The sequence below is a fragment of the Ammodytes marinus genome (genome assembly GCF_949987685.1).
Source record: "Ammodytes marinus genome assembly, chromosome: 15".
NCBI classification, from domain to species: domain Eukaryota; kingdom Metazoa; phylum Chordata; class Actinopteri; order Uranoscopiformes; family Ammodytidae; genus Ammodytes; species Ammodytes marinus.
The window spans coordinates 6,939,773-6,964,273 of NC_137219.1; the positions used below are offsets into that span (position 1 = coordinate 6,939,773).

The 24,501-nt window shown below is 40.2% G+C and overlaps 2 protein-coding genes across 3 annotated transcripts; both read right to left on the bottom strand.

Moving 5' to 3' along the window:
• Positions 1-3,716: 3,716 nt before the first annotated feature.
• mapre3a (microtubule-associated protein, RP/EB family, member 3a) lies at positions 3,717-7,785 on the bottom strand (the record flags this gene model as incomplete). Of its 2 annotated transcripts, none has more annotated exons than XM_080041886.1 (6): positions 3,717-3,829; positions 5,270-5,422; positions 5,814-5,956; positions 7,155-7,311; positions 7,415-7,560; positions 7,665-7,785. In XM_080041886.1, the coding sequence occupies 6 exons, from the start codon at positions 7,783-7,785 to the stop codon at positions 3,761-3,763; spliced, it is 789 nt and encodes a 262-aa protein (XP_079898012.1). In that variant the 3' UTR covers positions 3,717-3,760. The 2 variants fall into 2 exon arrangements, with proteins under 2 accessions (XP_079898012.1, XP_079898011.1); XM_080041885.1 differs by having other exon boundaries at positions 7,119-7,311.
• Positions 7,786-11,896: 4,111 nt separating this feature from the next.
• Positions 11,897-19,828, bottom strand: dpysl5a (dihydropyrimidinase like 5a; the record flags this gene model as incomplete). Its single annotated transcript, XM_080042049.1, has 12 exons — positions 11,897-11,997; positions 12,896-13,064; positions 13,611-13,818; positions 13,944-14,086; positions 14,540-14,681; positions 14,790-14,946; positions 15,710-15,785; positions 15,932-15,976; positions 16,156-16,224; positions 16,348-16,527; positions 17,048-17,206; positions 19,568-19,828. The coding sequence occupies 12 exons, from the start codon at positions 19,826-19,828 to the stop codon at positions 11,912-11,914; spliced, it is 1,695 nt and encodes a 564-aa protein (XP_079898175.1). The 3' UTR covers positions 11,897-11,911.
• Positions 19,829-24,501: the final 4,673 nt, after the last annotated feature.

Below are 24,501 nucleotides of genomic sequence, written 5' to 3' on the forward strand. Positions count from 1 at the left end.
TTGTGAATAAAGTGACAACTACAAACGTTTCTAATCTTAACATCTGCTGTCCGGACGTCCGTTCACATGTATGGGTGTTACTTGACCAACAGACAGTGTTTAGTTTTGCTCTGTGTGCGCAGCTTTACATTCTTATATTTGCTTGTTTGTAATTAGGGATTAGTCATTCAAATATTGAATATAAGCCTACAAAATAGCATAGGCCTACAAAAATAATACAATTACTGAATAGGTCCAAGTGACTTTATGGAACCTAGAGCGAGGCGATACCAAAAAAAGCAGCCGCTGCAGGTACCAGGTACGGTACCATGTTTTCGCGGTGGAAACGCCAAAAATGCGTGTTGAGTCGAGTCGAGTTGAGCTGATACCATGCAGTGGAAAAGCGCCATTTGCATATTCACTTCTATGTTACTTTATAACTGTTTCCCTACTAGTCAAGTAAGACAAATAAATTAGGCCTAGGCTAAGTAAGCAATATTAAAAATATATTTTTGAGGTAATGTTTGAAACTAGGCTACTTGTGTGACTTTTGGTCAGGTGAGGTAAGGGTAAAGGTATCGTCCTGTACTGCATTTTAGCGGAAGGATTTTACTTGCGATGTGATTGGATATCCACAGTGAATGATTTCGAATGCCGTCACATGATTCGTCACAATAAAATAAACGCAAAAATGTAAAATAAACGCAAAAAGGCTAGCTGTCCTTAAAATTAGCATTCGACCTCAACCCCAAGGTCAACCCATGTACAGCCAAATATATGATCTGGTCCAATATATTAATTGGTAAAGGGAGTATGACTTGGTTTACAGTTGCGTTTAGTTTCTTTCTGGTATTGGAAATTTTCGGTATGGTAGTAAATTATTGCTGGAACCACCGCTAGCTTAGCTGAAAAAGTAGGCCTTCTCCATGGACACGTTTGACCGCCTTGTAGCCCACTCTTCGTACCGGAACTGGCGATGTAATGGTTAGAAGTGTAAAGTGAAAAGTAATACAGGTATGTACCATAATCTTTTAAATATAAAGTCACATAAAAATCATGTAAAAATGTAGGCCTAGTAGCCTACTTGGAGGACTTCCGGTAAGACCATGCATGTATCCCATGCATATTTAGCTTTCCCAGGTCGGTAGAAATTAATCCACTGTAGGCCTATTTGAATAACTTGCTATACAAAGGTTTTATGAACTTGGAGATGAAAGGAAACTAAAGCCAAGAAATACTGAAAATGTATTTGGAGGATGCGGGCATCGATCCCGCTACCTCTCGCATCGCGCTTGCTGTGTTCTTCCTTTTCCACCAATTAATAAATAAGCCAAATCACGTCTCTTGCCTTGGGCTTACTTTTAACCATAACCAATCACGTCTCTTGCCTTGGGCTTACTTTTACCATAACCAATCACGTCTATTGCCTTGGGCTTACTTTTAACCAATCACAATCACGCCTCTTGCCTTGGGCTTACTTTTACCCAAGCACGTTGTTTCGGAGATTTCAACGGCTGTTGACATTGCCGGTGATTTAATCGAAAAATTGCTATGCTACATCCGACATTACTGAAAATTATTATTACGGATAACGGTAAGTTCAGTTGTTATTCATTATTACCATTGTTTTAATGTGCCGTTTCAGAAAAATGTTCCGCTACAACCGTTGGTGTTGACATTGCCGTTGTTTTAATGTGTAGGTACAGACTGTGACAAAAAATTCCTGACAATAAAGAATCTAATGTCGCTAAGGCCGTAACATGAAATACAGTAGAGGATAGATTGGCTACAACTAATTAATTGCCCACACCTGTCAAGGAGGCGTGCTACCTCTGGCCCCGCATAACAGGGCGGTGCTTTGAATCTAGATGACAGCCCTCACATATAATCGTTTGGCATGTGTCGGTTTGAGTCGACACATAGACCGACACATAGACATGGCCATTTTCAAGGCTTATGTCTTGAAAATACGTAGGCTACGTTTGAGTCGCATTCGTTTTAGTCTCGCAAAGCCAGACCAAACTACAGCAAGTAGTAGGTTTAGACCTCAGGGGCCTCATTTATAAGAGCGCTCGCTTTACCATTTGAGCTAATCCCCCTCCATTTCAATGAAGTCATCTTCAATCAATGTCTGATGAACCAAAATCAAACTTTATGAAATATAATTATTTTGGGGGGCTTTGCTGTATGCTGTGTGAACTGTAGGCCTACCTTTACAAATAGTCTCTGGTTACAGTGTAAAACCCAAAAACACTGATCGAAGCTTCGCTTCCAACACACGATGGGGTTGTGCTGCCACCTGCTGGTCTTTGATTGAATCAACTACTGTTGTTAATATGACATTCATGTAGCTCCTCTGCATTAACGCTACTTCTTCGTAACATTTTTTCATGGAAATCACCCGAATTTGGGCGGAGCAGAATACATTTCAAGTCATACACATTTTTATTTCACAACTGTTTATTTATTCAAAACTCAAAAGATGAGTGTTCTGTAGATGTTCACATGGTCAATGAATGCAAATCCAGAGCAGGCGACAGCCAGTTTGCAAAGTAAAAAATAAAGCCAGGGGAAGGACAGGGAGACTACTTCGTTCAAACTAGATACAGATCTCTTAACACTGACTTTCTTCCAAACTATAACTCATACACACTGGGCAACCGTTAAAGCAAATTAGAAGTCCAGTGTGATTAGCAGGGAAAACAAAAGCTGTTATAGGAAAACTTGTCTGTATTAATTCAGTTTCAGGCTCCCTTATATTTTAGAATAAAACATAAAAACCGCTACAATCTATAACCCTGTTGTCAGTCTGCGGGTGGCTTTCCACCTCTAACCTTAAAACTTAAAGGCTCCTGTGTGTTGGCCTAGAAGATACAACGGTGATTAACCAGGATCGTACGACAGACAATTTTCACACAAAGTACATATACAAAATATCACTCATTCACGGTCAATGTGTAACATTCTCATGCTCAGATATGTTGTTGATCAGTAGTGAATATTCGCAGAGCAACTGATCATATGCCTTGAGTCATTACACCAAATTATTTCCTTCAGCGTTTTTCTACATGCCACGAACCCACCATAAGAGAACCCAAGAGTTAACGCTGTCTTAAGCAAAAAAACATATTATGGCCTCAACTTTCAATTCATGTACAGTAGGTTTTGCACCATGTTTGCTACAGAAAGTTAATCAAAATTATGTATAAGTTAAATAAATAAGAAATCGGTATTAAAAAAGTCACTTTTGTTACAGTTTGAATAGCTTTAGGAGTGTCCTTTTGGCACATTGGAGCAGCGTTGTTCAGCGCTCTAATAAAAGTGTCACATTGCACCAAAGGCAAGTAAATTACTCCCAAAAGAGCAAAGAGGTTGTTCTCTTAGAAATCCCAATGTCGGTAATATTTACAGACCTAAAATTCACTGCCATAACGACCTCCATGCCAGACTGGCTCGATTTTTTTTTTCTGCGTTACTCATGCTGAAATAAATGGGATATGTCGTACATTACTAACTGTTATTGTTACTGTGAAAGTGGATGCAGGGAAGAGCAGCAAATGATGATGCTAAGTAGCTGTGTATAGTATGTAGACGGCCAGAGGTTGGATGGGCCAAGGGGGAGGGGAGGTTAAGAACAGATATACATGAGAAAGAAAGGAAAAGACGGACTGGGATCAGTGAGTATTTATAGAGCGTGCAGAGAGAGTAAAAAACAAATAAGGACGAAAAGAAAAGGAGGAAGGGGGAGATGGAGACATTCGGGTTGAGGGATATGAAGGGTTCAGTATTCATCCTGGTCCAGGTGAGCTTGTTCATCGAGGTCTTCGTCCTCTGGCGGAGCAAAGCCATCCTGGAAAACACACAAAAAAGATATAACTACAGTTTTCTGCTTTTTAAAATTGTTCTTTTAATCACAATGCTGATCAAAGCAGAAATCCAAACATATAATCTTTATATAGAGGGCCAAAGGAGATGGATCGGACACATTTTGAGAAGGGAATAGGATGACATTGCAAGAACTGCCCCACACTGGACACCAGAAAGAAAGCACAAGAGAGGAAGACTCAAAGAAGCCTGGCGTTGAACAGTCGAACAGTGGAGAAAGAACTGAATGCCCTGAAGCAGACCTTGAGTACCTTCCAAAAGCCTGCCCAAAAAACAGACAGTAGTGGAGATCCTTTGTTGCTGCCCTACATGCCAGTACGCATAGAGGGCAGTAAGTAAGTTAGTGGGAGAGTGGAAGTCCTAACATCACGTCTTGCTCTTGTTCCACTAGCTTCTGTATCTCAGTACAATCTTTCATAGAGCATCTGTTTAATCAATCTTGCTGGGGTGTACTATCCAAGTTATTACTAAGACAAATGGGCATCCACAACACACTCTATGTTAAAAGTGTTTTGTGTTTTAAAAAAGTCAAACAATTAATTTGTTTGCATACAATGAAATGTATCCAGCACACTTTGTCTGACCATATCCATAATACCAACCAATAAAAATGTTTTTGTTTGTGGTAGTCTGCTGTCTTAAAGCTTTTACACGGTTCAGTCCTCTTGAATGAGCCGCCATCTTTTGATGTGGTATACAATTCTCCTCAAAGGTCAAGTCAGCGATTCAGGAGAAAGCTTTTGTCAAAATTACTTTTTATCAAAATCAGTGAATATTTCTGCTGTACGCTGAAAAAAAGTGAATATTTCTGCTGTACGCTGGAAAAAGAACCTAGGCTGTGTTAATACACAGTGCTTAGGCTGTGTTAATACACAGCCTAGGCTCTGTTAATGGGTATGCTAACAAAGGGTAAACAAAGGGGGGCAAACATAGCTAGCAACATACCTGTTTACAGAGCCTAGGATGTGCATTAAACCTGTTTTTTATTTTAGCGCACAAACAGTATGGACAGGTAGCAGATAGTGAGGAGATATTTACTGATTTTGAGAAAAGTGATTTTGACAACAAGCATTCTCGCTGACTTCACCTTTAACACATCAATGTGCCTGCTGTTATAACAGAGATGTCATAACTTGACACGGCCCCTTGACCTGCCCATGGATATGACATTTAACACACACCTGTAGAAAACTTATCAAGTAATTGGCATTTAAAAACAGTATGTAGTATTTGGATTTGTAGTAATTTGTGTTATTGTGAATGTAATTGGGTTCTGGATTTAGGTTTTCTTTCTTCAGAAGTTTTACTTCGGCTCTCTATAGTAATTCACTCTGAGAACAGAACATGCTGGTGGAAATGGTGCAGTCAATGCGTCCTGTATTAGTCCTTGAGAATGAAAAGATACCTCTGTTGCGTAGAGAATGTCGATTATCTTGCTGAGGACCGAGTTGCTTTCGCTTTCGTGTTCCTGGCAAATCAGCTCAATGTCCCGTAGTTTGCTGAAGTAGAAGTCTCTCTCCTTCTCTAGTCCGTCTACAGTCAACTTCATCTCCATCAGCTGTTCAGGACCATGTAGTCGGAAAAAGGAACCACAAGTTTGTTTTGGTGTGATGGCGTACTAAAATGAACTCCAACATCAGTGGCATTAAAAGTAACAGACTTGTTTTCATTGCAGGCTTATCATTTAAGGAAAGCATCAATATTAATTACATCAACCATCACTCTCAGTGAGCCAGCATGATTTATTTACACACGTGCTTCCCTTTTCGTACATGGCCAAATATCTTGTCTGAAAAAGACTTGTTAATGCAACAAACCAATTGATTTCAGTAGCTGTGATTCGATATATTGGTGACTGTACAATGACATGAAGGCTCTCTTATCTTTGCATTGACGGGTGACTGATATGTGACATGGTAATGCTCTCGTCTCTATGCATGCAACCCTACCTGTTGATTAAGCTCCATGATCTCTGCATCACTGCCCCCATTTCTAGACAAAGGTGGATTCTTCCTCAAAGCTGGAGTGTTGTGTTGGACCCGCTGTGGTGTTGGCATGTTTTTGGGAACTGTTGGAGATGTCCGCTGTGGTCCTGGAGCGTTCAGAGATGATCAAATGTTTATTATTTAACTACAATTGATTTACTGCATTTATATTGGCTTTGGAGCATCTGTGGCAATGGATATAGCACATTATAGAGAGCTGATGTCATCAGCTTACAGCGTAATGTTGTGCCTTTGATATGCCATTTTTGTGAAAGGATTTCAAATTGGTTTCACAACAGAACGGATACAAGACAGAGACACAAATTTGAATGGTCGGATTAAAAAAAAAGAAAAATAATTATTTTAAATGGCAGAATGTTACCATTATCTGACTCAAAATCTTTAACAAAAGTTTAAACTTATGTCCTGCCAAACCTCTATAAGTGCTTCTGCAGAGGTGTTTGAAATAAACTCAAAGACAAAACATGCATTATTCAATTTCTTTTTTAAATCAGCCATTCTGCTAATTTACATCACACTGCTTGCCAGTGACAAAGTCACAAAGTAGGCTTATTATGACACACTTCAAGTCAAATTAGATTGGTCGCCATGATTTTCAAGCAAAAAAACTTTCACAGAGACATAGCAGGGCTGGTCAGGCGGACATTACACTTGTTAGTACAATGAGACAAACTTTCTTGCTCATCAGTCCAGCTGTCAGAGAGAGATGGAACTGCAGACCATCTTGCATCAGCTGCTTGATGCAGGACACTAGAGCAAATAGCTACATAGGATTTTTCTGTCAGACTTCTGGCATCAATGATTACGATCAATTAGAATTGGAAAAGCAAAGTACAATTGGAGTTGTATATTTTGGGACTTTCAACGCCTCTAATGCTGCATCCCCCTGGTCACTGTGGTGATTACTGCAATCCCACCAGTGACTCAGTCATACCCACACAGTGTCATGTTGCTTGTGAATGCTGGGCAGTGAGATGAATCTAAAACCCTGTTTCCACTGATCAGTACAGTTCAGTTTTGTATGGTAACATACGCAATTATTTGCGTTTCCAGTATCAAAAATAAGCCTACCATGCCGTACCATACCATACCAAACCGAACTGTATTGCCCAGTGGAAACAAGGCATTAAGAAGACAGCGGTCATTCTGTGAATCGTGCTGCTCACACCACTTGGTTGCAGGGGAGCGCTATTGAGCCATCCAAAGCTCAGGAAGACCGTGCAGCAAAGGCAAAACTGTTTGGTTTACCTGGGTATCTCTTTGGTTTGTGGAAAAAGTGATCACCTGGGTTGGGGGCAGGGGCCACATCCTGCCCCTGTCTGGCTATAAAAGGGTCATACTCCTTTCCGTCATAGTTGGCGTCGAAGAACTTCTTGAACCACTGCACAAATTCAAAGTTGTCCTGGAACTTCCCTTTTACAAGCTTTTCTACTGGAATTATCTGGAGGATGGAAACGGGGAATGCTTGAGTATATTCATGTGATATACTAACTTAGACAATGATCAAACATATAGTGGTGGTATAGTACAATGAGTATTCTTACTTTGTCAACACTCATCCTTTTGAAAGCTGCCTGAAGAACTTTGAAGTTGTGTATTGATTCATGCTCCAGCTTGGCTTGAAATTTGACCTTCTTCAGAAGGATACAACCCGGAAACAACATGTCCATGAATTGGCAATATGCTCCTCCTGGAAAAAACAAAAAGAAACAACAATTAGCTTTTGTTGTTGTCACCCTCTGATTTCTCTTTTGAACAGTCGTTAGTAAAAAACAACAAAAACTGTGTGCTTACCTGTACATAGCTGTTCGATCTTAGTGTAGGTGAGATGCAAAGAATCGTTGACCCATGCCAGCATGTCATGTCTGCTGAGGTTGTCACTAGACACCGATGTGGAATATACATTCACTGCCATCCCCTTCCTGAAACAAACAACAAAAAAGGAAGAGATAAATAACCATTCAGTTGGGGATTTGTTTTTGTAAGTAAGCTAAATCTTAAAAGCTTTAAATGGGATTTGGTTTTTGTTCCGGGCATGGGCCAAAGAATAAAACAGTTTGAACCAAATCCAAATATTCATACTCATTGCTTAAACTGCACATTGATTGGCCACGCTACGTTATTTGATACAAATGATTGTTCTTATCATAATAAAGAGGTGCCTCCTCCATCTTTTAGATATCCACGTCCTCCATTGCCCCGTCGTCTGGACCTCCCTGTGACCTTTACCTAACCTACCAGACACCTTGGACTAAGAAGAATGCAGAACTGATAAACCTATTAAGGGCTGCAACTAACATTTATTTGCATTATGGATTTAACCTGCTTATTATAGTCTTAATTAATCGTTTTGGCCATAGAAAGTCCCCCCAAAAAACTGGAAAATATCCATTACACTTTTCATAAAGCCAAAGTTGATGAGTCCTGAGTCCCTTTTCAAATGTACTTACATTTTTCCCTTTAAATCCTGAGGTTTTTATGCTGGGTTAGAAACCGGTGCAGTCGCAAAAGCCACACGCATGCGGGAATCAAACTTGATGTTTTTGCCTGAGAAGCATCTTTAGTTTCAATTTTAATCTACGGGTGTGTTGTCATCATATAATCCCACCCCCTCTAGATTAAACACAAATGCCCCAGGGTTTGTGAGCAGCTTTACACATCTGGCAGCAGCAGCCTTCTCTGTGCTCACTTTGATTTCCTGCTAATACCTTCCAGTGGTGTCATGTCGAAATGGGCCTGTAACACCTTGACAACTACTGCAGTAAAAAAACACACACATTTAACACAAGCGAGACATAACGTGTGTAAGGTCACGCGTCTGTAGGAGGAAATCAGGGAAAATGTACAGTGTGGCACTAAATGTTGCATTGATATCATCTAAATGACGCTCACGTGCAACGTAAGCAGTGATTTCTGGTGATAACGCGGATAATATTGTGAATGCACCTTCAGCAGCATGCAGCGTGCATTACAACAGCAATGTCCCATGGGAGAGAGCCCTGGCTAGCCTACAATTACATTGATAATAATTTACAACCAAATCACTAACAATAAAACCGTTAATGAGGCAAAACAATAGCGTCTCGGCTACATTAAGGGGAGTAGACCTTGAAGTGGTTGCAATTGTCCAATAAATATCGATTATTGTATCGAGAGCGGCGCACGAGAGATGAGTCAAATCTATTCTCCAAAAACCTGCCAGGCCTTCTAGAAAGCTCGAGTTCATGTCGGCTGCTCAATCAATTCTGGTGGCACAAAAAAAATACTGAAATCTAGTGAGGACAAATGGGCGGGGGGCTGACATTTCAAAGCACAAGCCGAGAACAATAAATCTGGCCGTTTGCTGTGTGCCTTTGGGTTAAAAACCCTGCAACGCTGGTGCTGCTCTCGTAGCGGCCCCCTCTACAGGCCTCCCGGAATACCTCAGGACTGTCAGTGCACGGGAAATATCCTCATTGCATGGGGAATTTAAAGCACGGCTTGCGCGGAAATACACTCAACGTCAAATAAACGAGCGAGTAGCAAAAGAGATTCTTCACGCCTTTATACTCACTGTATTCACGAGTGTCAGTCTGTGTTGTTATCACGCTGCCAGTTATTCCTATGTCAATGCCCGTTGCTGTCGTCGTTGTCAGATCCTGCGCGGTGCAGTGCTTGCTTGGTAACGGGCCGCCCAGTCTGGGTCTGCAACAATCCAGCTCACACTGCGCATGCGCCCGACTCCATGCTGCTAAAGGTTCATTATAAATAGGACTTTGGCCTGTCCCAGCTAGGAGACACATGATGTGTGCGGTTGGATTTTTTTGACTGAGGTTTTGCTGAGGTCAGACTATACAGAAAAAGGCCTCATGACAATGTTTTCTATCAGCTGCTGGATAAGAATAGTAATCTGCAGTGGTGCTAGAAGGATTCAAACCTTTTACTTCAGTAAACATGCTGTTGACTATGTAATTGTTTGGTTTTGAATATCACAAAATCGTGAAAATCTTTCCATCAAATTTCTTTAAGCAGAACGTAATGTTTTCAAATGTTTTTTCTTTTGATCTGGCTGATCAAAAGTAAGAATGCTTGTTGTTTTGCAAGGACATGTTCCCTGTCAGTGTTCCCCAACCTCGGGGTCAAGGGCCACCTCTTAAGGGTCATCAGATACACTTGAAGGGGTTTTGAGATGATGTAATGAGAAGGAGAGAAGGGGAAAAACGGTACTGAACTCACACCTTTTTTGTATTTGCTATTCTGGTGCAATATGGAAAAGATTTACCTCTGTTGCATAGGTTTTTGAGGAGCTACTTACATAGAAAATCAATATTGTTGCCACTGCTACAAAACGTATGGACATCTGGAATGTGATCCAAAGAACCATAGCTGCCAAATAAATGTAGTGTTGTAAAAAGTTGTAAGGTAGAGCTACATTCCACACCACGGCTCGGCAATCAGACACAGGATTCAGTTAGAGATTTCATTGTGGTTTATTTGCACTCAAATCATGTGATAAAGAGCTGCAAGACGAAATAAGAGATAACAGGATAAAACTCAATGTGACGACACATTGTTCAGCACCGGTGTACATTTGGGAAGGGGGGAAACACAACACGATTCACTTTAGTTTTCTACGGATCAAAAGTGAAATCCGTCTTAAAAACAAACAAACAATGAATGTAGGATTGTTTACTGTAACATCATGTTCATCTGAACGTTATTTAATCTGTGTGTGCATCCCTGTTTACACTGCAGTGTTTTCCAAAAAGACAAAACAAATGACTAAGACAATTATTCACAAGTAAAAATTCTGTAACTAAATACAAAAGACTAGTAGTATTATCAGTGCTTTTCTGTAGTAGTTGCTAAACAAACCTTCCAGTTATGATACTGTGCTTCACAGAGGTGTGTTAAATTGGAAAGTGTCAGGCAGAATAAACATTGGGAACCCTGCCGTTTCAGACCAAAATGCAACAAAATAGTAAAAAGTGCCCACGCTAAAAGAAACGACAGCGATCGACATATTGTGTTCTGTACCGGCAGTGTGAGACGACGTGCTTGTGAGTGTAGGTGTTCTCAGGTGAGAAAAAGGCAGTTTGGGTGAGACTTTTTGCTCTCTGTGGAAAATGGATACGATCATGAAAGAATGCTGCATAACTTAAGCAATATTGGTGCTTATAACAGTAATACTAACTATGCCACCATGCACAGTACACACACAACATAGGTGCATTCACATTTGGTGGGGGGCGGAACAGAAGACTATTCGGATGTAAGGCTGTAAACATTATCTGAAATGCTAACCTGCAATGATGAACTACTAAACAAAGACCTCAATTCTTATTTGAGAAATAATTCCAACACAGTAGTATGAAAATAACAAAAGTAATGCAGAGTATAAAACAAATAAATAAACAAAAACATTTAAAAGGTTAGCTTGCATCATGATATTTTTCATTCAATTCAATCGGTCAATTTCAACTAGATTTTTTTCATAACTGACATATTAATGTCATGCTGACTGCCCTGTAATAATTTATTACACTTCATTCGCCATAACTCGCGGTAAAAAGACATGTGTGATATTTGTGACATTAAATCATGTAAAAAGGCATCTAAATAGTACATGATACAAGTGCAAAATCGTATCTTACAGTGAGGTAACACAATCGCATCATAAAAACCATGACTCGCCTCCATATTCCTAAAACTATTTGAAAGACATTTCCACTAACTTGATCCAACGGCCAAAATAATGAATTGGCCACTCAAATTGTATTTGCTGTTCATATTTGGTTAACATTTGACAAAAATTTTGGTAGCTAAAACCACTTACAGTAGCAATAGTCTTCCTTGATCCATATTTCAATATTATCCTGGCAATGCCATATAGTTTTTAACAGTCCTAAGTAGCTGTGCTAAATTCAAAACAAAAACATGACCTCAATACCCCACACACACATTCTAAGCTTCCAGAAAAGAAAAACAAGTCATCGTGCTTGGCCGTGAGTTTCCCCTCAGGTATCATTTGTTCGCCTTCGCGTACTGGCCCGTCTTATTGGTTACCAGATTCCGCTGGATCTCCCTCCAGGAGGAGCGAGGATCCGGGCCGAGGATCTCTTTGGAAGCTTGTCATCGATCTGGGCACCTGGAGCATTAGGGATCGTGATCAAGTTGCAGTGACTTTGTAGTATTTATTTTATATGCAGCGAAAACATATTTTCTTGAAGTATTGCAAAGGGTTCTCCAAACAGCTTATGTTAAGTTAAAGGTGGATGTAAGCATTGCAGGATTTTTTAAACAATTTGAAAACAATTAATCTAATTTAATTTAAAATAATACTAGAAGTATTTGGGTATAAATCTTAAATGTATGGCATATAATCTGTTCTCCTATTTCCTTAATAGTGGTTATACTCGACTGAAAAGAATCCTCAGGCACCAATATATTGTACATATGATGCTATTCCACTATGGGGTAGGCTTGGTGATATAAAGTAATGGTCCTAGTTCAAGTCATTGCCCGTCACTCCTACAGTATAATTTCCACTAAGCTCTCTATCTTCAAAGCACTCTAATTATTACATAAAAACGCCCCAAAAATATTTTACGAAATGCATTAGGCATTTTGTAGGTCTTAATATGAACAGTATAAATATGAAGAAGAAGCCTTAAAAATAGGAAGGCAAAAGCCATCTATACCTTGAGATGGCAAAGCAATTCGTAACATTATTTTGAAAAGAAATGTGTGGATCTGTCTCATGAAAAGCTTAAAATACTGTGTAAATAAGTTTAATTTCTCCCTCCACTGCCGATGCAGGCATCAACAGTAGATCAACCCTTGACTGTAGGGTCAACAAGAGCTTCTGTCAACTTAAGTTCTTTTAATATGGCGCCCTCATGAGGCTATATACTGTAGTTTTTAAAGGTCGAAGGCAGTGACAAAATACAGAATCCCTTAATTTTTTTTCCCTTAAATGTCTCTGACATTTACAGTAGTAAAATAGAAATGTTCACTGATATCTGATGGAATGTGTTGATTCTTACCAGACAGGCTGAAGCTGGACTCGTGGAGGTCCCTCTGGCCCCCGTGCCGGGTGCAGGGGCGCGTCGGAGTGTCCAGATCTGAAGCACCAAAGTCCCTCTTTCCTGTGTTGGTCACCGTAACAACTTCCCCTGTGTAGGGCTCCCGTTCAACAGGTTTCACAGCCTGACTCTGGTAGGTCGCCATGAAAACACACATATGCATATATTACACATACACAAGAATACAATCAGGTTAGTGAACATTTCAAGGCAACAAATATTAATGTTTGAATAAGTGAATATCTCCTCATGATCCACTTCCTATCCAGTGTTAATAATACACAGCCTAAGCTCTGTATATGGGCATATTGATACCTTGATGGGCCTCTTTATTTACATACCATTTGTTTACATACCAGTTTACAGAGCCTATGTTTTTTTTTCTTCAGTGCACAGGTACAGACAGGTAGCGGATCATGAGGAGATATTCACTGATTTTGACAAACTTATTTTGGCAACAAGGTTTCTCCAGAATCGCTGACTACACTTTTTATAATGAGTAGAAAATAATTTCTTGGACAACGTGTTAAGGTTAACATTTTTTTTGATGAAGAAGATAATAAGGGACAAAAGATGGATGAAAACAAGATATTAAGGAAACAAATCAAGGAGGCAATGAAGGAAAAATACAATAAATGAAAGTAAACTAACGAAAAATTAAAAGAATATAAAATACCTTTTCCCTTTGAACCATCTTCTTGTAAAGGTAATCTGGGAAGGTTCTCAGGGGGCAAAACTTTCCAGAGCCCTGGGCACACGTGAATATGCCATTTTCATAGACCAGACGGCCACGGCTGATGGTGACCAGTGGTACACCGTGACAACGGAGACCTTCATACAGGTTTATATCTCCTCCCTGTACTTGGTTATCCACAGAAATGGTCCTGCACATAGTCAGAAAACAACGACCCAGTTAAATCAGACAAAAACCTAATCAGCTTTAGAGATTTGGAGATAAAAGCTTGAGCGAGGCAAGCCAATCGATAAATAGACGGATCGGGTTTCATACTTGGATCCCTCTGGGTCCCAGACCACCACATCAGCATCTGCTCCAGGGATGATCCGCCCTTTCCTGGGGTAGAGGTTGTAGATCTTGGCTGCGTTTGAGCTTGTCACTGCTACAAAGCGATTCTCATCCATTTTACCTCCAATCTGTGATTCATAACAAAGACAAAATGTATATAAAATATGCTTGTAATCTGAAGGATGAACCTTGAATGGTAACTGGAATTGACTTATATAGCGGTTTTTAACTGATTTTCTCAGCCCCAAAGTGCTTTTCATTGCTTACCACATTCACCTATTAACACACACACACACTCATACAAAGATGGCAGTAGCTAGTATGCAAGGCGCTGTCTGAACCATCGAGGGCCATTTGGGGTTCAGTGTCTTGCCCAGGGACACTGCGACGTGTGGCGGCGAGGCGCCTTAAATCATGAATACACGTAATGTGAATGAAGCAACATATGTACAAGAAACAGGAGTAGATGTATCTTTCGTGCCTCTACTGTCTGTGTTTTTTAGTCAAATTGGAAGCCAAACAGATGTGTTATTTGTGGAAGTTCTCTGGCATCCAGGCTGGAACAAAGGAGCTACACATACCACTCCTCTCTCCCAGATGACGCTCATGCGATCCTGAATGCCGGGAAGCCCATGGGGGATCTTTGTGAAGTCATCCTTACCCATGGCTTTCTGTACGATGGTGAATGGACGGTGGTCCGACGCCACAACATTGAGAGTGTCACTGCGGCCGAAACATAGCGAGAAAGAATGTCACTTTATTGCATTACATTACCAGAAACACGGACCTCGTATTACAATTAATGTGAGAGTGTTATAGCTATTTCCTCACTTTCCCAGCAGGCTCATTATGAAATTAGGCGTGTTGGGGTCCAGGCGGAGAGGAGGCACGGTAACGTGGGCAGCGGCTTGGGCCCAGTCCTGATGGTAGTACTGCATGCCGTTCAGCACTGCGTGGGCTGTGGTGGTTTCTCCGTGTACCACCTTACCTATGGTCAGAGTACAATATGGAGGCACACCGGATAAAATGACAGTGAAAAGACTGTTGATAGAGAGGGGGCAGAGATTAAGCAAGCAAGGGATTATAAGATTAGGCAAAACAGGACTTGTTTCACTTTAAAACACATACCAATGACTATCTACACACTGCAGAGCAAAAATACAAGGATTAGAATGGAAAACACTATCTGTTAAATACAAGCACATACACAGGTACTATTCATTACACAGGAGAAAATGTCACCTTTGCCCCCTAGTAACACAACAAGATGAATAGAAGTAGTGTTCTAAAAGTGATAATCCAGTTTTTAACCCTTGTGATTCTGTAGTAATATTGTGTATCATCTTTTCCATGGAGTGAAAATAGTCGGCAGTGTCAATGAAAGGCTCCATACCAAAGGAGTATTTTGAAGCCAGCACTTGGTGACAGTTTTTTATTTTTTTTATCTTTTTTATTTTTTTATCTTTTCTTTTTCTTTTTTACTTGCAGTCATAAAGTCTCCAGGGGGTATAACTCACTTTTACATAAACCTTTAGGCCCTTTAGGCACATCTCTAAAACACACAAAGATAAATTAAATATCCATACATAACTTCAGGGGACTTTATAGCAAGACTTGACTATGAGGAATTTGAATTTGTGGCAACAAACAAAATGTATCTATAGTTTTATCTTTTTTGCTCACGGTTGTATTTTATGATTTGTAGTTCCGTTATTGTTAATTAATAACCTGATAATGGTAATAAGTCTTACCCTGCATCTTGGCTGTAGCCAAGACGTCTCCTGCAGCCATACTTGACACATTGACAAAATAGATTGGACAGTGGGCCTAACAGAAGACACATGCGCACACACACACACACACACACACACACACACACACACACACACATACAACATACAATTTGTTATACTTTATAGAAAAACTTATAGTTAACTATATTTCTTTACTTGAAGTAGAGAGTTCTCACTCACCCTGTTGGCGATGGTGATTGCCCTGTGGGCCGCCTCTGCCTCCAACTGTAAAGAAACAGAAGACTGTTAGGAATATACTAGATACTAAGAGATGGGATTTATTTCAATACAGAAATAATATTGATATTAGAGTCTTGATAAAGACACACATAGAAGCTTGACAGACAGAACTACAGGAGAAATTATATTACTAAAAATAAAAATCCTGGCTAATCCTATCATACCTCTTCAGGCCTGCTGATTTCAATCCCCTCAGGGCCACTGATCCCCAGCTCTAATGCTTCCTTTGCACCCTGGGAAGAGGCAAGAGAAAGCAATGAATTATGTATACAACAAATTAGTACAAAACTCTTTTGGAAGTAGATATAAACCGAAATATGGATGAGAAGGTAAAGGTGAAATGATTCCCCCCTCACCTCTGCAGCCAGTTCCCCGTTCTCAGCATGGACTCTTGCTATTGCTCCAATGTCCTTACAGTGCTGCAGAGCCTGGTAGAGTTCGCTGTCCCTCAGCATGAACATGTCCTTATAGGCCATAAACATCTGAAAGGAATTCACTCCATGCTCTCGCACCAGCTTCTCCATCTCAGCCCGCACCTGCAGGAGGAGGGGAATGTTTAAATGAGCTCCGGCGTGTCGTTGGTGAACATTTATTTTATGTCCATGTTGTTAATTTGGTGGTATATTTATTTTATTCTTATGGCTCCACTATTCTTATGGACTGCACAGACAAAAGTATCTGTTGCAAACCAAACAACAAGAGCTTCTTACTTATTGATACTACCGTTTTCACAATTATACAGCATACATCAGCATAAAAACAACAACAATTACTTTCATGTTTTCTTTCACATTGTCCTGACATTTAAAAAAAAAAATCTTTTTAGGTTTTCCATGTCTCCACATACACATGTAGGGAGCTACAAGTAAGTCTCCAGAGGCAGTCCAGAATTATTCTGGGAATTGTAGGAGGTCCCTAACAGAGGTACAAGTTAATATTATTGAAATTACAGGCTGCACGTATCAATCAATTAAAAACTTGTTTCCCCCTATGAAACTACATGATTGTGAAAAAAATATTTATTCTGTAGAAAGGTAAGCAAGAGTGCTGGTGTACCTTGGGTCCCCACCATGTAACCCCCACGTGCAGAGAGTAGTCACAGCAGGCTTTGGAGTCCGCTGAGCTGCGGCACTGCTCGTAGGCTTCCAGCAAAGACTCATTCTTCTCTGGCAGAATGTGTCCGATCACCATTGTTGTACCGCCAGCTAGAGCAGCCTGAAAGAAACACAAAAACCAGAGCTCTCATGTCACTTAAATATTTAAGATGTAATTCTGTGACAACACGTGCAACATTATTGATGTTTTTTGGTGCGTCACATGTAGTCCCTGAGCAGGAGGACAATTGAAAGGTACATTAAAAGGTATAAGATAAGATAAAAGATAAGATATACTTTAATCATCCCAGCAGGGATGATTAAAGTAGGTGTTCCAGCAGCCAGCATACATATACACACAACACAACACATGCTGTCAATACATACTGTACATATCCCACCAAGATTAAAAAAAAGTTGTATGTATGGTCCATGTGCATAAGTAGCTGTTACTCAAAGATAACAGTACAAAAATACTAGCTCTGCCAGTGCATAGTATGATAAGGGAAAAAAATATGATAATGTATAGTATAAAAGTTTGATAAATAACATGCGCATGAGGAAAAAGAAAATAATAAAGCATTACACTTATAAAAAGCATCTGTGAGGACATCAAAGAGATTCCTTTTCTATTAATTACCATTTAAGACAAAATTGATGACACTAACTAGAGAAGATAGGAGGAGATATTGATTTATTAATAAGCCCATGAATCCTGGAGAGACTGTAATCTGCTAATTAACATAGACCCTGCTCCCAGCGTAAAATTAAAAGCCTCATTTGCCAATAATTCTTGATCTTTATGGTTACTTGCATAAATCTTGCAAAGGAAACCATAAATCCGTCAGTAGTTAAAGCACATGGTTCACTGCCCCTCATAGTATTATCAAGGGGCATTTTAAAGCTATTAACTGTATAATTTATTTACTGTTTCAGCACTTCTTAATTTCCATCCTCACAAAAACAGATTTAGAAGTTTTTTTAAATCATCTGAATAACCTGAGACAAGTGGAAACAGTGTGTTTTGTGTATGAGTGCGTGCTTCACTGAGCATCTGTCAGCTGACCCTAGAGAGTGTAGTGTAGTGTAGTGTGTAGTGGGAGGGGGAACGAGGCGGGGGGCGTGGGTCTGGGAACCATTGTCTCCAAGCACAATGGCGTGAGTGAAAGGGGTTTTCGCAGCAGTCTTTGCAGCAGCCCCCTGGTATCCATGGAAACAGAAACTGATCTGCATTTGTCTACGCCGGACTTATTTCGGAGCAGGCAAGGAGGGGCAAAGAGAGGAAGAGAGGGAGAGAGAGAGAGAGAGGAATGAGGGGTGGGGGGATAGAGAACAGTGGAGAATAGTGTCTGTCACCAGTGTCTACCAGCTACAGTCTATTTCTCCTCACTCGCAAAAAAAACAACAACTGAAGCCAGACGTCCGTCATCTCTCAGCCTCCATCATCTAAAAGTGCTACAGATTGATGAGTCATCATCATGGTGCCCTTAAGCAGAGTGGGGTATCCCAGTCTTATAAGCCGCCATGATGACTCCATCACAATTTTCCTAGCAGCTATCCGCCTCGCCTGCAGCAAAGTGCCTTATCATCTTTGTGTTACAGTATGTTAGGGAAAAACAGACTCTGCAACCTTATGAAAAAACACACATAACTACCGAATAAGGCTGAAGCTAACACTTATTTTCATTATCTATACATCTACTGTATAAATATACTGATTCATTTCTTTGAAAAATCTCAAATAGTTATATTCATTTTACAGTCCGATAAAAGTATGAAATTAATTAATACACAATATACAAAATTCTTGTAATTTTTGCTTAAAAAATTACTTGTTATTGTTAAAACAGTGTGATACATTTTTCTGTCCATTAACTAATTGATTAATCAACTAAATGTTGGGGTTCTACCTTCAATATTGATGCCTCTGCTGTAAGATCACTTAACGATTATAACTCACTGTACTTCCAAGCAAGACTAGTTGTACCCAAAATAATCAACATATTTTATGCCAAAATATTAAGAAAATCATCTCATCTCATTAAAAATCAAACTAAAGAAGCATCACTGACATCTTGGCTAAAATTAGCATCAGTGGATAGCTTTCATAGACCTCTATATGATTGACAAAACCACACTTTTCTGATCACAAACAACAATAAAGTTAGGGAATATCAAGAGAGATTCAGCAAAAAAAAAACTACACTCCATTGTTTTCTATGAAAAAAATAATTTTCTGTATAAAAAGGGTTCTTGTTTAATTCTTCTGAATGAAAAACATGTTGCTGTTAAGTATTGATTATACTCTTTTCTACAATTAGGACAATGCCAGGGCAGTAACCCTACCACCAATCCAAACCTTGTATCTTTGTAAATAATCATTTGTTCTTAAAGACCTGCCTGGTTGAATAAAGGTAAAATAAACAAAAAAATATATATATACTCTCATCTTCTTTCTTTCCATTTCCGGCAGAGCGTTTACCTTGGTGCCGCTGTAGAAGTCATCCGCGGTGGTAGCGTTCATGAAGCTCTCCTCCAGGTGTACACTGGTGTCTATCCCCCCGGGCAGCACCAGTTTCCCAGAGGCGTCGATGACTTTGGCTCCACCGGGGATCATCAGCTCCTTCCCCACCTGCACGATGATGCCATTCTCAATATAGACGTCGGCCTCCTGGGTGCAGTCGTCGTTCACCACCTTACCGCCCTTTATCAGGATCCTCACATTCGCTGAGCTGGAAGACATGGCTATAGCTCTGTAAGGAAAAGAGGAGAGAAAATATTTATTCATTTATTTTAACCCTTCTTTGACAGGTATCGTGAGCAGCTGCTAAAGCGGTGGTAAAATGATTCAATTCTACTGAACTAAACTACAAAAAGAATAAAAAAATTACAGCTAAAGCAGATTTACTGAAAAACCAAAACAATCATGAGAGATAACTTTTTACAGTGCCTCATTCTGAGATAATGTAGTAGGTCAAGCAGAGACAAGAATCAGTGATGCTGCTCTGTGGCCAGTCAGTCAGGCTGTGACTGACATCAGCTCTGAGCCTGGGATGGCTGTGTCAGTCACTGCCTGTGACCTGACGTCCCAGCGGACAGTGATGCAGTGGTAAAAAGTCCAGTGGTGGATAACAATAAAGCAGACAAGGGTCAATAAGGCCATTATTTTGAGTGGACTAAAGATGCATAAAGCCACTTACAGTGACATTCACTTATTGTGCAGCCCTATAAAGAACAATATTGGCTTAATATATATGGATTTAGTAAATGTAGGTGGGTTTTCTTCAACAGGATGCATGTCAAACAACTTTCTACTTTTCTACTACTGTGCTTCACTTAATGGATCAGTATCCCACAAAGGGTTGCAAGTTAAATACAAGGGGTCCCCAGGTGATAACTGGTGTTATTAATTTTATATTAAAAATCTGGGGTCAAATGTCTGAGACAATGTAAACACAACATCCTTTTTAAATTCCAGCTTGGGACCTTTGTTACATGTCTTACCATACTCTTTCTACCCCAGTCCCTTCCTGTCTCCATACTATCATACTACTATTTTCTTTTTTCTTGACAAATACTGAATAGCTTCTTTACCCTTCTAAAATCGAAAATTATCCTCCCACCTGTACTGTGATGAGAAGTCACAGGTAGAGTAAGGGTCGCAACCTGGGCATACCTTTGATGTCCTCAGTAGTTTTTCTGGAAATTTGGGGATTTTTAGTAACTTTTGAGCAGTTTGCATTCTACAATTACAAACTAAACACATAATGAATATCGTATAGACTGATTCCAGTAGCCTATAATCATGGCAGTGTGGGGAATTATATCAGCAATTAGACCTTCATATTGCAAAATGATATTTGCAGAATTGGAGAAATAAGTAGTTGTTTAAAAAATGTAAAGGCACCCTTGTCTTGTTATAGCCAGGTGAGGGTGTAATTGGGACTCGCTCAGTAATTCCACAATTCTGGCTATGATCCTGGTCACAACCAGGGTTGCTCTATTCTACGTGTTCACCTCTTTTAACTCTATTTAAAAAAATATGTGACTTTTCAGACTAACTTAAATAAACAAAGTAAATAACAAGGAAAATAACAAGGAAAATAAATCTCCAAGATCTGCCTCCTCCCTACCCTTTACACCCAGTGTAAATGTAATGATATGAAGTGGTGTGTGTGTGTGTGTGTGTGTGTGTGTGTGTGTGTGTGTGTGTGTGTGTGTGTGTGTGTGTGTGTGTGTGTGTGTGTGTGTGTGTGTGTGTGTGTGTGTGTGTGTGTGTGTGTGTGTGTGTGTGTGTGTGTGTGTGTGTGTGTGTGTGTGTACTTGTGCCCATCTTGCGTGCTTGCGTGTATGTGCGTGCAGGATGCGTACGTATGAGGGTGCGGCAACTTTACTGCATGGCGTGGACTCCTTCACACATCAAGATCTGATGGATGATAGTGTGGAGAAATCGGATGGCCATAGGAGGCTGCAAGTTAAAAGCAAGACACTCGTACAGTATGTCCTTTGCACCCCAACCCCTATTAGCAGCTACAGACTACAATGCACTTAGTATCAGGCCTACATTATAGGGCCTATTACTTTGTAACCACCAAGGAAGTTGACGCCGGTTACGGTTAGTCATTGATAATAAACAGGTGAGCTACCGTTACCTGGCTGTTAGAACTAAGACTACAGGCACGCATTTTAAATAGCTCCTCATAAAACTATAGGCCCCGATACTATATTGGACTGAATGATGTCTTCACTTCATCTTTCTATATTTCATCCCCCCCTCCGATTCAATACATTACATCTCCTACAGATCAAATGCAATCTCCAGTAGCCCTATATTTCAGTTAGTATGAAACTGGGTAATTATCCAGGCAAATAATTTAATTTCCCTGCAGAAGTGTGATTTCAGTGAAATGATGGCAATTCCACTTGACACAAAGAAACCGGTCTCCATCCGGCACGTTCGGCTGCACGGCGATCATTAGCGACCTAGAAACCGCCTTCCCCAACTCTCAGTCCGCCCTAGTCCCTCCTCTCCCTCATCCACAATCAACAGCAGCCCGTTATAATAACAGTGCAAACCGGCTTCACACGAGAAACGCAAAGACCCCTAAGGTTAAGATGGTGTGATGTAGCCTGCAATAGATCCTGGGCGGGTGGCACGAAAAAAAGCAGACAGGGCAGACACCCAGACGTGTAGTAGCCAGGGGGCATGGAAACAAAGTATCCATCAGAGCCTCTCCCTCCCCGTAGACGGACAACTAGTCAGAATATAGATCTAAACATGTGCATCACATACCTCCTCTATGGGCCTTCTGCTGCTGCTGCTGCTCACGCGACTCTCTGCTTACTTTCTGACAGGAACACAATGCAACACAATCCGCGGATGGCACTTCCCAAGGAGACCCACACACATGCACACACCTTATGGGTGCCTTCCTGGCCGGTCCGGGACCAGCAGACTGCGGCATCATTATAGTCAGGTCAGCGAGGAGATTAACAATTAGACTTCCGGTTATGGCTTTCAAAATAACACCCGATATTTTTTTTTGCAAAGGAGTAGGCTCCAGTGACAAAAATTTGTCTGATGACTTTCATGTGTTTAACTCCATTAACTTAAATTGGAAATGTCTGGAATAAGGCCACGACTAAACTGTTACATTTATTCAAATGCATTTCCCCACATAGCCCTATGTGATATCCACAGGTTTTATTACAAGCCTCATCTATCTGTGCAATAGCCTACTATAGCTCCTCCCACCATGCACTGGTCAAATACCTTAAATTGGTACACTAGGCTGCAAATATTGGATAAGGAAACAGTTTTGTAACTGCCTTACAGCAGGCTACTTTATAGGCCGCCTACTTATAGTATATTTTAGTAAAAATTGATGTCTTAATTGTGTGTGTGTGTGTGTGTGTGTGTGTGTGTGTGTGTGTGTGTGTGTGTGTGTTCTTTAGGCCTACTTTTGTTGAATATTAAGAGCATTGCATCGGCACAATGGATCAACATACACACTATTTGTTCTTAAAGTTGTTGGCAGCAAGTGCACTCTGACTTACTTTGGGCACTTTTTATGCTTTTATTTTGTAGGGAAATCGCAAGTTTTCCGGTACCATTCCACCTGCCTTTGTGTGACCTGACGCCGCTCGCAGCATCCAGACCGTGCGACGGCGTGACGCTCCAATCAGCAGCGCTGAGTGAAGGCTTGGTCGCCTTAGCAACCAATTACTTTGGACGTAGGGCGTGTTCACCCCGAGGGGGCCGTACCACTATCAGAGGAAGAGGGTGGCATAAAGATAAAAGAAGGTTGAGGCTGTAATAGATTATTATAATATCATTACTATCATGATGGATTCTATGGCTTACACAAGCTTAACTTATTATAGTCTGCCTTAGGCTACGTCATCTTAGAAGACCCGGACTCAACCTGCAAAAATGAGGATTAAAGAATAAAGAAGCATGAAACATAGATCAGATATTTATGAACACATGGCATTAGTCAAGAAATGTATGTACACATCTTTCAACTCTGCGTGATTGATTCCTGAATGAAAGGCTGCAGAGTGGTCTGATCAGACAGGAGTTGCACGGCAACAGCCTTATTTAGGTCTACAGACCCAGGTGTCAACACACTGAGCCACAAATCCCCTGCTGGAGGGCACCATGGCATGGAAACTGGAGCTGAATATCAATGACCTCATCTCCTCTATCAGCCCGAATATTAAAAGCTAAAACAGGGTCAACATGTGAATATTAATATTCGATTTAATAGCTTAATAATCAGACTATGTTGCAATGGAGGCACATTTGTGCCACTTGAGAAGCGGTAACTCCTGACTTCATTGTATCAAAGTCACAAGATTTCCAATTATTTTGACCGGTGTTTATCATAATAATTATAAATATCTGTGGAAGATATATATTCCATTAATGTCTTAATCGTACAAAACCCTTTGTTTAAATTAGCTTCTCAATATGAATTATACTGTCCATAATGAGCCAACAATTTTTTTGTGCTCCTCTCATTGGCCTTACATGGGAGGGACTAAGACGGAAAAGTGATGTCATGTGTTTCTGTAAACCAATCAGAATCTAGATTAGAATTTATTTCATGTGATAAAGATCTCATGAAATTTTTTGGGACCTTCACCATTGCTGATAGGCCTTTCTCGCTTAAACCTGATAAGGAAGATAAAATTAGCTACTGAGAGTTTAATTATTACAACATAAATCCAAACAATATGTTTTCTCCCCCAAAACTATTAATAGATGCTTAATTTTACAGAGAAAGATATGCTTGGGGTTGTTAAACACATTTTCAGGGATCGGGGTAAGATAGTATTAAAAATTAATTTAATAAAAAACAGGAGGTGGCACTTTTTTTGCACAAAAACAATACATTTATTCAAGTGTTCTCC